At 38.1% G+C, this 13,600-nt stretch overlaps 1 protein-coding gene across 1 annotated transcript; it reads left to right on the top strand.

Annotated features, from left to right (window-relative positions):
* Nucleotides 1–339: 339 nt before the first annotated feature.
* Nucleotides 340–10,454, top strand: LOC129274498 (transmembrane ascorbate-dependent reductase CYB561-like). The gene is made up of 5 exons (XM_064108733.1): nt 340–1,263; nt 2,887–3,132; nt 4,090–4,289; nt 7,487–7,623; nt 8,216–10,454. The coding sequence occupies exons 2-5, from the start codon at nt 2,913–2,915 to the stop codon at nt 8,346–8,348; spliced, it is 690 nt and encodes a 229-aa protein (XP_063964803.1). The 5' UTR covers nt 340–1,263; nt 2,887–2,912; the 3' UTR covers nt 8,349–10,454.
* The last annotated feature ends 3,146 nt before the right edge of the window (nt 10,455–13,600 follow it).

Below are 13,600 nucleotides of genomic sequence, written 5' to 3' on the forward strand. Positions count from 1 at the left end.
AGTATGTCACGTAATCTTTTTAAAAGTAATAATTTTGCTTGATTGTGGCTATCTAGATTTCCCCCTTATGCCATGCTGTGCCCCTCATTTATCTTATTAATTACGCAACTGAAAGTCCTGATTGTGCCCCCTCACTCATGAGTTGACACATGGTACGCCACTGGTTACACGAGATTTGCTCCCGCGACAATTGCTCCGGGCTTAATTTCGTCTAAGATAGGATTGCAAATATATAGGTCTTATGTTAGGTTTAGGATTAGGGTATAGGGTATTGTGGGGTTTTGTAGGGTATTGTATCATACTGTGTACGGTATAATAAACCCAGGGTTGAAGTAAGTCATTCGATTAGTGTGTGGAATTTAGAGCGGAGCAACTGTCGCCGGAACAAACGTCATGGAACCACGCCACTGCCTTCGTTGAGAGCTCGAGCCTCCAGAAAATAAGACAGCACCTAAAGTGAAAGGCGATCTTGCAAAGTTAAAAATGTGTGGACAAAGTTCAATGTGTGTCCATTGTTGAGAATGCATGGGGAAAGAACGATCAAATATTACTAAATATCCCACTTGCAATTTTGACAAGAATTTGTAAGATTACAATGATAAAGCAAACATAAGAGCTGCTGCCGGTTCGATGACATGTGAGCGATGTCCGACTGTACTTAAACGTTCAAACCCGGTGTCCAAAGTTCAGGTTAAGACTAATTACTTGAGTAATTAATGAGAGAAAGCCCCATATGTAGCATTCCTTAGCAGCGTGGGGTTGAGAATCTTTCATCCGTACCAGGGAATTGATCTCGTGATCAGTTGTCATGCTTGTGTCATCAGCTCGCTATTGTTTTTCAACTCTTTGCTGAATCCCCTGAATCCTAGTTGATAATGCTTACATGGTTCACATATTGTGCAATCGAAGGGTCAGATAGTGTCAGGCCAGCCGGATCGCATGCTGTCCGCTAGATCACGTACGTTCTTCCGACAGAATCAAGTTCACGTCTTTCATTGTCATCACATGGAAGCCATAAAATAAGCATCAATTCTAATGTTTTGAAGAACATTCACTCGTGACCGCTCATTGTGCATGTTGTATTGATCGAGGCACCTGGCTAATGGTACTCGTAAATATATTATGAAAGGTACCTTGATTCACCGTTAATAACTCCATACCCTGAGTCTCTGGATAAAAAAGACTTATATTGTTGTCAATCATCTAGGACACTTCTGAATGTGACTATACATCTCACGTTTGCTCACTCGGACATATTTTCAGGTACGTATTTTTGTTTCGTTTTTGTAAACGATTCTCTGATAAAAATAGGCCCTACTTGATATATGATTGATAGCTAATGTTAAAGGACACGTCCACCCCCAACAAAATGTTGTTTTGAAAAAAGGGAAAAATCCAACAAACACAACACTGAAAGTTTCATCAAAATCGGATGGAAAATGAGAAAGTTATGACATTTTCAATTTTCGCTTAATTTTACAAAATAGTTATATGCACATCCTGGTCAGTATCCAAATGAGGGAACTGATGACATCACTCACTCACTATTTCTTTTGTATTTTATTATATGAAATATGAAATATTCTAATTTTCTCCTGAAACAAAGTTTTATTTTGCCCTGAACATGTGGAGTTACCATTGTTTAACATTTTATGGTTTAGTCAAGTTGGTCCTTAATAACAAATCTGTAAAAATTGAAATATTGTATAATTCAAACAATAAAAAACAAAAGAAATAGTGAGTGAGGGACATCATCGACATGATCGATTCTCTCATTTGCATGTGACTAAATTGTGCATATAACTATTTTGTGAAAAATAAGCGAAACTTTAAAATGTCATAACTCTTATTTTACATCCGATTTTGATGAAATTTTCAGCATTATGCTTCTCTGATTTTTCAAATCAACATTTTTCTGAGGTGGACTTGACCTTTAATATTTCAAACATGTCCAATGTTCTGAGGGAATTTTGTCAACAAAGCCTAATAATTCAATCCAAACAACATGTTGATCGAGTTTGACCTCCGCTCAAAGTTACATTCAAATCAATTCAAATTCTTTCTGGTTAGGCATAAATGAAATATTAATGCAATGTATAGAAAAGTAGTATTTCTCCAACCCTTTTAAAGCCACGGCTTGAGATAGGCCTCCCCCTTTCTGGGTTGCCGATGAAATGACGATATGTTTATCATACCTATATTGCCAAGGTCCGCGGAACCGGAGGGGATATTCAGTCCCTCCGTGCCCACCTATTCAGCAAACGTGTACAAATGGAATGACACTCTGGTTGAGTGTTTTTAAGGGGGGGGGGGTGGTCAGTCTCTCCTACTCCGCCCCCACTTTCAAAACCGTTCCAGGGCCCCAGAAAGGCAGCCCCGTAGCCTGCCTGGGTTCGATTCCTTCTCTTCCATGGCCGAAAAATGGCAAGCATAAAAAGGAGCATTAAAGGTCATCAATAAAAACTATTGGTTCGTTGTATCCGTAAATAATGACATCAGTTTTTTTTGTACATGTATCCAAGAACCTGCTTTTCTCCCGTATTTTTCTTGCTTTGAAAAATTCAGGGGGTTCGATCAAATCCCCCGAACCAGCTGGCTACGAGCTTGGATAGGTAATACTCTGATTTCAGACCTGTGTTATTTTATAAAGTAGTAAGTGTTTTCATATCATAATTATGCAGGGTCATACAGCTCACATTTTCCAAAGCTACATATCAAATTTTACAAGTAAGTTCACTCACGTGACAGCGAAGGGCCGGTTAACTGGAAAACTTTATTTTAGCATGGTATGGCCCTCAAGTGCTTCCCGAACACTTTCGTCTTCTAATTGTCGTTGAGTTAGAGCAATTTTTCTCGATTTCTTCAACTTCTCCGTCATATCCTTAGCTTTTGTAAAATCTTCTCTCAACACCATGGATCTCCCATCACCATCGTTCGTCAGGGATTTGAAGCGTCGCCTCTTCTTACCCCTGGTAATCTTCACCGAGATCTTGGGGGTGCTAGCTGTTGTCCTAGTAGGTGTTTGGGTTGCGTATTATCCTCTGCGGTCCGGATTTCATTGGGACACCCTAGGAAAGATCTATATCCACCCTTTTATGATGACTTTGGGAATGGTGTTTGTTTTCGGGAACAGTAAGTATTCTTATACCCATCTATTTACAGCATTCAAATAAAGGGTTATCTAAAGTTTAACTATGTTCACGTTCTTGTATTTATAAAAATTACGAAACGGTACCATATCACTGTTTGCTGAGTGAATCAATACCACAGTCACAGTTCCCCTATACGGCGGCCGTACGGTGGGTCAGCCGTTTTATTCATTTTCATCCATCCATCCATATTTCATTGTTCGAAACAGATCTGAATTGAAATACTCAAAAACTTTGCTTTGCCCGATTGAGACCATGCCTATTATAGCAGGTACACAAAAATGTTCAAACGGCCTTCTTCGACTCGCCGTACGGCCGCCGTAGGGGAAATGTGCTTGTACCTCGGTCACATTTGCTTTACGGCGGCCGTACGGTGAGTCGAAAACAGCCGTTTTAACATTTTTTTTGTACCAGCTACATAAAGGTGGTTTGAAGGAAAATGAATAAAACGGCTGTTTTCGACTCGCCGTACGGCCGCCGTAAAGCAAATGTGACCGAGGTATTAGGTATGAATGGGGCAGTTTCTTTAAAATGTTGGCGATAAACGAGTGACAATTCTTGCAATCTAGTTTGCATGCATTGTTGCTATGTCTGGAGAGCCTCTTAAAAGCTTTAAATTTATCAAGAGCAATCGTTGTCTGAAATCTGACACGCCGTTCAATCTGAGGAAGTTGATTGCGCAATCCATTTGATTTGATTAATTTATGTTCCACGTTAAAAAAGGAAACAATTTTCACAAGCATCTACTAACACTGTAATTCAGACAACGCAAGAAAATTGACATGCAGAGGGATCTCCTGAAAAAAGAGAGAAGAAGATGGTGTGATGTGTGTAGTATATCAACAGTTCAACACTACTGAGATAAACATTAAGACAACATGAATTTCTTTTAAAATAATTGATCAGAATACTATACCACGGTAATTATTCATTTACCCAGGTACACTCATCTATCGAGTCGGCGCCTTGATTCCAATCCGACGAAGGGTCATCAAAGCTTGCCATGCAGGCATGATGGTGATTGTGATCACATGCACAGCTTTGGGTATCTACCTCGCCGTTACATCAATCGTCGGGAAGAGGCTACAGAACGTCCATGCCGTGTTGGGCATTGCGACAACCACTTTGTTCGTTTTACAGGTATTATGAGGGTGTTTGGGCTCAGCGACTTACGGGTAATTCAAGAGCAGAGTAAATGTAAAAACGTCCGTCAAAATTGACAAAGACGGCTGGGAGTCTTTGTCGAAAATCAGTCTCGTCCTGGACTCTGGACAAAGAACATACGTGCAATGTTTCGTCTGCTCCGAAACTTAGGCCCCTGATACACATGCGTCGGGTTTAAAGCCGTTCTTGACGCCGCCTTTGATGTACCCTTCTCCGGCGCCGGCTCGGACTGAGTCCACTTCTGGATGTGGTTTGAATGCAATCGGACTGAGTCCACTTCCGTAACACCACAAGTGGACTCGGGCCGGTTTGACTAATGAACTACTGTATATAAATAGCGTTAACAAGTTATCAATCGTTATCCAGCCATCTCGCTGTCTTTAACCATCGCGCACATGGTGCAATTGAACGATGTAAGATGTTGACTTGAAAAGTCAGGTGATTCGCGTCACGTGAATAGGCGCCATGAAGCCGGCTTATGTGTGGACACACATTGCAGGCTTCAGACCGCGTGTAACATGGGGATACTGTTCTCGAGGCAGCTTTAAGTTGCAGGCGTGAAGGCGGCTTGAAGCCCGGGTCGGGACCGGCTTCAAACCGGACACATTTGTATCAGGGGCCTTAGGACGAACCTGCTGTTTCGGTTCACCAATTTTTGTCAAAGACCTCTGAGCTGTTCATTGTCCTTTGACGGGCACTTTCAATACATTTACTATGTTCTTGAATCTGTCGTGCGTCGCGGAGCGAAAACTAATGGTTGGCTCTTATTTAAGGTTAACCAAGTCTAACTTTATATTTAAAAAAAATCAAAGGAGCATAAATAATTATAGTCAGGTAGCTAGGCGACTTATGATCAAACGAACATGCCGATTGAGGTATTGGATCATTATTGTCGAAATACAAATCTGGCATTGTATCTCTACTGTAAGTGGTTTCTACAAACGGAGGCGCCCAAAATAATGTCCCTTTTAAATAACAAAATATGTTGAAGAGAAAAACAGAATTCACTTCCTAAACACACCACAATTCGCGCACAATAGCATCAATGGTATTATAATAATAAGCGTAATTGAGATAGCTTTTTTCAATTATGTGCTTAATAATTCAATTTTTATTATTGTTATTATCATTATCATTATTATTATTATAAAGTTATCTCGTTCGTCTGATTAAAAATCACATAACGGCCTGACTGATAGCGCTGGCATTTTTATGTATCAAAAAGTTTCACACATAACTGCATAATGATGTACACCAACAATGGTATACTAATAAAGGGGATTGGTAACTTCACGCTCATTATAAGCCTATATCGCGTTGTATTTCATTTGTGAAATATAAATCATTTCAACTTAAAGTCCTCGTCGTTTAATGTATTGTGAATAAGTGCTTCTCTTTCTTTACTAGCAAAAGAACTTTTAGAATTGAAATATGAAATTCCCCTTCTCATTTGCGTAAAGGTCATGATGTACGTCCCTGAAAAATAGTGAAGTTAAATTTTGCAGCCGATTTTCATGATTTAGATGATTTTAAGAAATCTTCATCCATGCTCGTTCTATTGTATCTATATATAAATTTTATATCAACTTGTTTTGGGTGGACTTGAACGTCCCACTCTCTATGCGATGGTACGCCCTCTCCCCATCCCACCCCCCCCCCCAAAATGTACATGATTAGACTGAGCAACCTAACATCTTGCCACACGAGTCCAAATAAGGACTTTATTCTATAAACATGGTGAATCAATATATTAACCATACTTATATGCAATGGCAAAAAAAAAGGGACGGAACCAGTGCATTTTGATAGGGGTGGGGGTGGTGGGGATCAGAACAATCTGGTGATGAATATGTTTTCCCCCAGTCGGGGTATCATGCAGAGATTTACACACAACATTTAGGCCCGTATTCTGAAGTCGGGTTTAACTTAGACCATGGTCTAACTCTTTGCTAAAATTATGGGAAGCCAAATGTTTCAAAATTTTGTTTATAGTAAATGTTTCTTATGTCCACTGTGCTCCTTATAATTCATTAATGGTGAAGACAACTGTCATACTTATCCTTCCCAGCCAGTAAATACTGTTTTGGGAGTCAAATGAGCTGATACATTGAACCTCTATTGTTTTAGAGATTTATGTAACAACTGGCTTTCCATAGTTAAACCACAACTTAAAACCAGAGTTAAATTAAACCAGAATTCAAAATACGGGCCACTTTGTCTTCTTTTCACGTCTTTATCACATATTACCCCTCACGTCCCCTTTCCCTTTCTTGCACCTTGAAAAATTATGGAGTCGGTTGCCGCCCTTTTCTCAGTGGCGACCCCGGACTTTAAAGGTTTCTGTGAATTGATATGAGCATGCTGGTGTGTCAATGGTATAGATAAACTGTTGTGCATATTTTACTACCTCAAGATAAAATATTTGTTTTCATGTATCAGTAGTAGAGGTAAAGGAAGGCCTATATAAATTCATGCCGATTATGCTTCCCAGAGGCCTACATTTACCTTTACTCCTGATACATAAAACAAATACACATCTATTTATCTTTCTATTATAAAAATAATATAAGTTAGGTCATCATGACGGACCAAAGTACAATTAATTAGACAAATAAAAACAAAACAGAAATTTTCGAAAGTCTTGCTTCCACCTGCACGCACACCTATACTGGTATAAGCTCTTTCTGATTCCTGTTGGTGCCTTTACTTTATTAAAGAGGCGCAAGAAAGCAAAGCGAAAGAGCGAAAATTGTGATTTTTTTTTTTACAATGGAAATTTAATTTTGTGATATATCTTTATGACAATATTAAGAAAATAGTATCACATTTCAGACCTTTTCCCTTCTTTGGCTTTCTTTATTTCCTGAGTCCTAAGATTTTTTTTAATTATACATTTATTTATTCATTTATGTATTTATCTATCTATTTATTCATTAATTTTATTTATTTACTTATTTATTCATATATTTATTTTTATCTATTTATTTGTTCATTTATTATTTTTCAGTTATTTATTTTTATTTATTCATTTATTTATTTATTTAATCTATCTATTATTATTATTATATATATATATTTTTTTTTTTTGGGGGGGTCATGTATCCCAATCCAGCCCTCCCCTATATATACGCCATTGTGTATCCTCCCATAATGTTATTCCTTTCTTTTTGCAGTTTCTATGTGCGTTGTTTATCTTCGTCATACCTTTGGCGCCTAAATGGATCAAAGAGTCATACATGCATCTTCATGCTTTCTTTGGAACATTGACTTTAGTCTCTGCTACGGCTACTTGTCTCACGGGTGTACAGTTGTAAGTATAGACAAGGAATGGGTGAACAGGGGGTCGTTTCATAAAGCTGTTTGAAAAACGACTGGTGAAACTTTCTTACTCGCTAAATAATCACCAATGAACATCTTAATGGTGAATATCATTTACGACAAGAAAGGATCACCAGTTGAACTCAAACTCTTAACTTGCGAACAGCTTTATGAAACAGCCCCCATGATTGGTAATACATATTTTTTCATTGCTTTCATTTAGAGCTTGATTGTATTTCTTGGGGAATGGTAGGGCATTTTTTAATAATAACAACAATATTTATATATATATATTGTGGAAATTGAGCAGGGGAGCTAATTTCTATAAAATCCAAATTCATATTTCGGTCGCCCGCCCTAATAAAATTGGCCTACTTGAGCCACTCCTCTCCTGATTATAAAGCAGTTTAGGACTAACGTAATTCTGCAGAGTTTATCAAACTGTTCAATATGGCTTTGATTTTTTGAAATAGGTTTTATCTACATTTAATCCTTACGACATCTGTTGTCATGGCAATGATAGCATGGAACAATTGGTAATTATAAACTTCAGTCTATGTTTTCCTGTGTTTTGTATTTTGCAGTGGTCAAAGTTTTTTCGGCAACCATCCAGCCATCTCACTGTCTTTAACCATCATAATACCGGCCTTCACAGCAACTGTCACGTACATTCTCAGCAATGAGGTCTACAGGGCAAAGAATTCTCAAATCAATTAACAAATTGTCTGCTGATTTTTTGTGAATCACATGAGCTTTTCTTGGGAAGAGCTGGTTCCAGGGTTCCAGCACGCAACGGTTAGAGTCACCCGGAATCATCGTTGAGCGCGGCCATGTTTGGGCCATTTACGAAATACGGTGTCAGTACCAACCAGAGAAAACGTAAAATGTGGCCTTTATAGACAGGCGACTGCTCATAGAATTTTCCTTTATAGTCCAGTAGATATGTGAAAAAGATGCTCGAATCTGGCAGAAAGTGTGAAAGTTGTCATACAGGGGTATTTTTGGGCGCTGATTTCAAAAATTGCCGGCCCCAAGCGATTTGACCATCGGGTCGGCCGCCATTTTGAAATCCAAGATGGCCGCCATGATAAATAATTAAATGTCAATTTCTTGAGTTTTACATGACATGTGACACTGAAATTTGGCATATAGGGGTATTTTGAGGCACTGATTTCGAATATAGCCGGCCCCCAGCAATTTGACCATTTGGTCGGCGGCAAAATGGCCGCCATCTTGAAATCCAAGATGGCCGCCATGATATATTATTGCAATCATTTTCTCGAGTTTTATATGAACTGCGGTATTGAAATTTGGCATATAGGCTTAATTTGGGGTGCTGATTTCAAATATTGCCGGCCCCAAGTGATTTGACCATCGGGTCGGCCGCCATTTTGAAATCCAAGATGGCCGCCATTTTGAAATCATTAATGTAATTTTCTTGAGTTTTACATGACGTGTGACACTGAAATTTGGTATGTTGGGGTATATTTAGGCAATGATTTCAAATATTGCCGGCCCCCAGCAATTTGACCACTTGGTCAGCGGCTAAATGGCCGCCATTTTGAAATCCAAGATGGCCACCATGAAAAATCATTAAATGTCATTTTCTTGAGTTTTACATGATATGTGACACTGAAATTTGGCATATAGGCTTAATTTGGGGTGCTGATTTCATGCTGCAAAATGGCCACCATCTTGAAATCTAGAGAGGATCGACTGTCATGAAAATTCATTAAAATCATTTTCTTGGTTTTAAATAATTTGAGGCACTGCATTTTAGACATACAGGCAGGTTTTTGGCCTGCTGGTTTCAGAATATTGCTCCAATAATTGTGATATTTTATAACAAATCGACATGAAGAAAACTGCTCCAGACTTGAAGTACTGATGGTTATATAGTGGTATGATGATGATGATGAAATTAATATTAATGATGGATAATAATAATACATATTTTATTGTTCAAAATAGAATTCAGTAACAGAAATGCTCCGAAAATTTATTTTGCCCATACCTTGTAGATCGTGAGCCCGGCAGCAACTTAGCAGCGCCACATCGGACATTGCTCTATTCCTTAAAAAGGGAAGTTCACCCCGGATAAAAGTTTGTTGAAAAAACACAAGAAAATATGATATAAAAAATCCATTTAAGATATCAGAATTTTAAGTTTTTGATTTGTAACGTCATATACTGTACGAGCAGCTGCCCCATTATGTTGTGTGATATAAAATGCATAAATGGTTCATCATGGTTAATTTTTTTCTTTCTGGAGCGGGTGTGAAATCATTTGTTTGTTGATATACTGAGGGTTCAATGAAAAACATTTTCATTTTTTTTAGGAGGCTACATTTCATTGATTTTTGTACTATAAGAAACATGGGGGAACTGCTTGCATCTCACGTCACAAATACACTAAATAAAATTCCAATAGCTTTTTAAATATTTGATGGAATTAATTTCCTCAAACCTTCAATATTTTTTTCATTATTTATTCTGTTATTGTTTCAATAAACTTTTTGTCAGGGTGACCTTCCCCTTTAATTCGTTGACCGCCAAACAGGGTAGAAGCAACTCCCCTCTTTTAACATCGTTTGGTCTGATGATGTCGGAGCTTGATCTCCCGATTGTGAGGCGAACATGCTCCCATTGTCAGATTGTCAAACACGCGATGGTTATCAATTGAATCGTTCAAAAGTAATTCCTGGAGATCGGTAAGATTCACTTTCAACCGCCTAGCATATAAATGATTGATATCAATAATAAATGGATTACCATCAGTTAAACCATACATGAATTTTGATTCGTGCTATCATATTGTACTTATTTCCCCCACAATAATCAATATTTAGAACTAAGCTAGGTAATCATGTCCTTTGTGTCATGATGGGTCCTATGGGAATTTAAAATGGCAGATAAAGTGTGTTATGTGTTATATGTTCATTATCTATCCATATTTGAAATTAACATACAATACAAGATTTTGCTTCATACCAATCTACAGTGTCACAGGTAATGTAGAATTCAGGAAAACATTTTTGAAAGATATTTCGTATTACCCACTTTAGATTTCAAAGTGGCGGTCATTTTCAGCTGACCCGGTGGATCAATCACTGGGGCAGCAATATTCTAAAACCAGCAGGCCCAAACCTGCCTGTATGTCTAAAATGCAGTGCCTCAAATTATTTAAAACTCAAGAAAATTATTTTAATGAATTTTCATGACAGTCGATCCTCTCTAGATTTCAAGATGGTGGCCATTTTGCAGCATATCTATTGGACAGATTACTGGGGGGAAATTTCAATACCCCAAGATGCCAAATTTCAAAATAATACCTACGTTATAATTATGATACTTGATTTTTTTAATGATTTTTTTTATGGCAGTCATCTTGGATTTCAAGATGGCTGCCATTTTGCAGCTGAGGTATCACGGGCCTAAAACATTTCCCATAGACTCGTGTGTTAAAGAGGCGCTCTAAAAAAAATAAGGATGAAATTCGAGAATTGAATGTTTACTACCTGTCCAGTGGATAGGATATATATCTGGCATTCTATATCTGACCAGAAAAGGGTACCTCGACCAGCTCATTTTAAAAATAAATCGGCATTTATGAAGACTACACCTGACAGGATCAAATTCATCACTTGATACAGTAAAATGGCAATACTTCTCCCGCCAGTATAAAGATAGTTCCAAAGTGGTGATATATCTTCCCAATTAAAAAAAAGGAAGTTCAATAAAGTTACCCTCCCCAGAATCAGTGTTAGATTATCAATCATATTCATTCATTTTTGTCAATCAGCAATATCAAAATTAAAAATTGAGAATTAAATGGGTTGGCTCGAATGAATATCTTTGGCCCGTATAACCCTGACTCAGGGGATCAGATCGCTGAGGGCCAGCAATATCTAAAATAAGCTCCCCACACTACTTCTATTTGTCAAAGTGCAATACCGCAGATCATATAAAACTCAACAAAATAATTGCAATATTTCTAAGGCAGCCAGCTTCGAATTCAAGATGTGGGCAATTTTTCCGCCGACCAATTGTCAGATTGCTTGGAGCCAGCATTTTTTTAAATGAACTCACCCAGATACCGATATACTACAAATTTCAGGGGCACATATTATTCAAGAAAATGAGTTCAATGATTTTTCATGGCGGCCATTTTTAATTTCAATTGGCGGCTGACCCGATGGTCAAATCGCTTGAGACCGGCTATATTTGAAATCAGCATCCCGAAATAAGCCTTTATGCCAAATTTCAGTGTCACATATCATGTAAAACACATGAAAATGACATTTAATGATTTTTCATGGCGGCCATCTTGGATTTCAAAATGGCGGCCCTTTAGCCATTGACCAAGTGGTCAAATTGCTGGGCGGGGGCCGGTAATATCTGAAATCAGTGCCTAAAAATACCCCAACATACCAAATTTCAGTGTCACATGTCATCTAAAACTCAAGAAAATGACATTAATGATTTCTCATGGCGGCCATCTTGGATTTCAAAATGGCGGCTGACGCGATGGTCAAATCACTTGGAGCCGGCAATATTTGAAATCAGCACCCCAAATTAAGCCTATATGCCAAATTTCAGTGTCACATATCATGTAAAACTCAAGAAAATGACATTTAATGATTTTTCATGGCGGCCATCTTGGATTTCAAAATGGCGGCCATTTAGCCGCTGACCAAGTGGTCAAATTGCTGGGGGCCGGCAATATTTGAAATCAGTGCCTAAATATACCCCAACATACCAAATTTCATTGTCACACGTCATGTAAAACTCAAGAAAGTTACATTAATGATTTCAAAATGGCGGCCATCTTGGATTTCAAAATGGCGGCTGACCCGATGGTCAAATCACTTGGGGCCGGCAATATTTGAAATCAGCACCCCAAATTAAGCCTATATGCCAAATTTCAATACCGCAGTTCATATAAAACTCGAGAAAATGATTGCAATAATATATCATGGCGGCCATCTTGGATTTCAAGATGGCGGCCATTTTGCCGCCGACCAAATGGTCAAATTGCTGATGGGCGGCAATATTTGAAATCAGTGCCTCAAAATACCCCTATATGCCAAATTTCAGTGTCACATGCCATGTAAAACTCCAGAAATTGACATTTAATGATATTTCATGGCGGCCATCTTGGATTTCAAAATGGCGGCCGACCCGATGGGCCAATCGCTTGGGGCCGGCAATTTTTGAAATCAGCGCCCAAAAATACCCCTGTATCCCAAATTTCACACTTTCTGCCAGATCCGAGCATCTTGGCCATTTTTTGTCACATAACCGCTCCACTATTAAGGGAATCGGTTTTAGTGAACCCTGGCAGGTTTTGGCTATAGAGAGGCGGTCAATACCATGATCTAACTGTATGTAATAAGGACGCATGAACAATAATTGACTGTCATGATTTATTGCAATGATATCCTGAGAAGGAAGTCAATAATTGTCAAAATGTCAACTAGTTTTTAAACAGGATACACTGTTTCCTTATATAGGCCTATGTTTTATGAAATAGAATTTCAATTTGAAACATTATCGGGCTTACGTGCAGATTGAGGGTACAAAATTCGTTTTGGGGGACGGTGTTTAATTTCTTCATTTTAAACTTGATCTATCTCATTTTGGTAAGAACAAAAACTTTGATATTTTCTTCTCTCTTTTCTGTATGGAAAAATGAATTATTCAGTGAAGTAATGAGTGGGATGTATTGGAGGGGAGGGGAAATGTGGGGTGGAATCGTGCTCTGTTCCTCCGCAAAAGCCCCAAATAAAATCAACACTTTCAATCAATTTTTAAATCTGTCATTATTTTTGTAGATATAGTGTAAATTCATTTGTACTTAGATGGAATCAGAATAACTTAACAAGAAGAACAATAAAATTTTGTACTAAGGACAAATTAATGATGAAGATTGTATTATGACAATATATAAATATCACAAATACAAAACG

This window comes from Lytechinus pictus, chromosome 13 (assembly GCF_037042905.1).
Source record: "Lytechinus pictus isolate F3 Inbred chromosome 13, Lp3.0, whole genome shotgun sequence".
Lineage (NCBI taxonomy): Eukaryota > Metazoa > Echinodermata > Echinoidea > Temnopleuroida > Toxopneustidae > Lytechinus > Lytechinus pictus.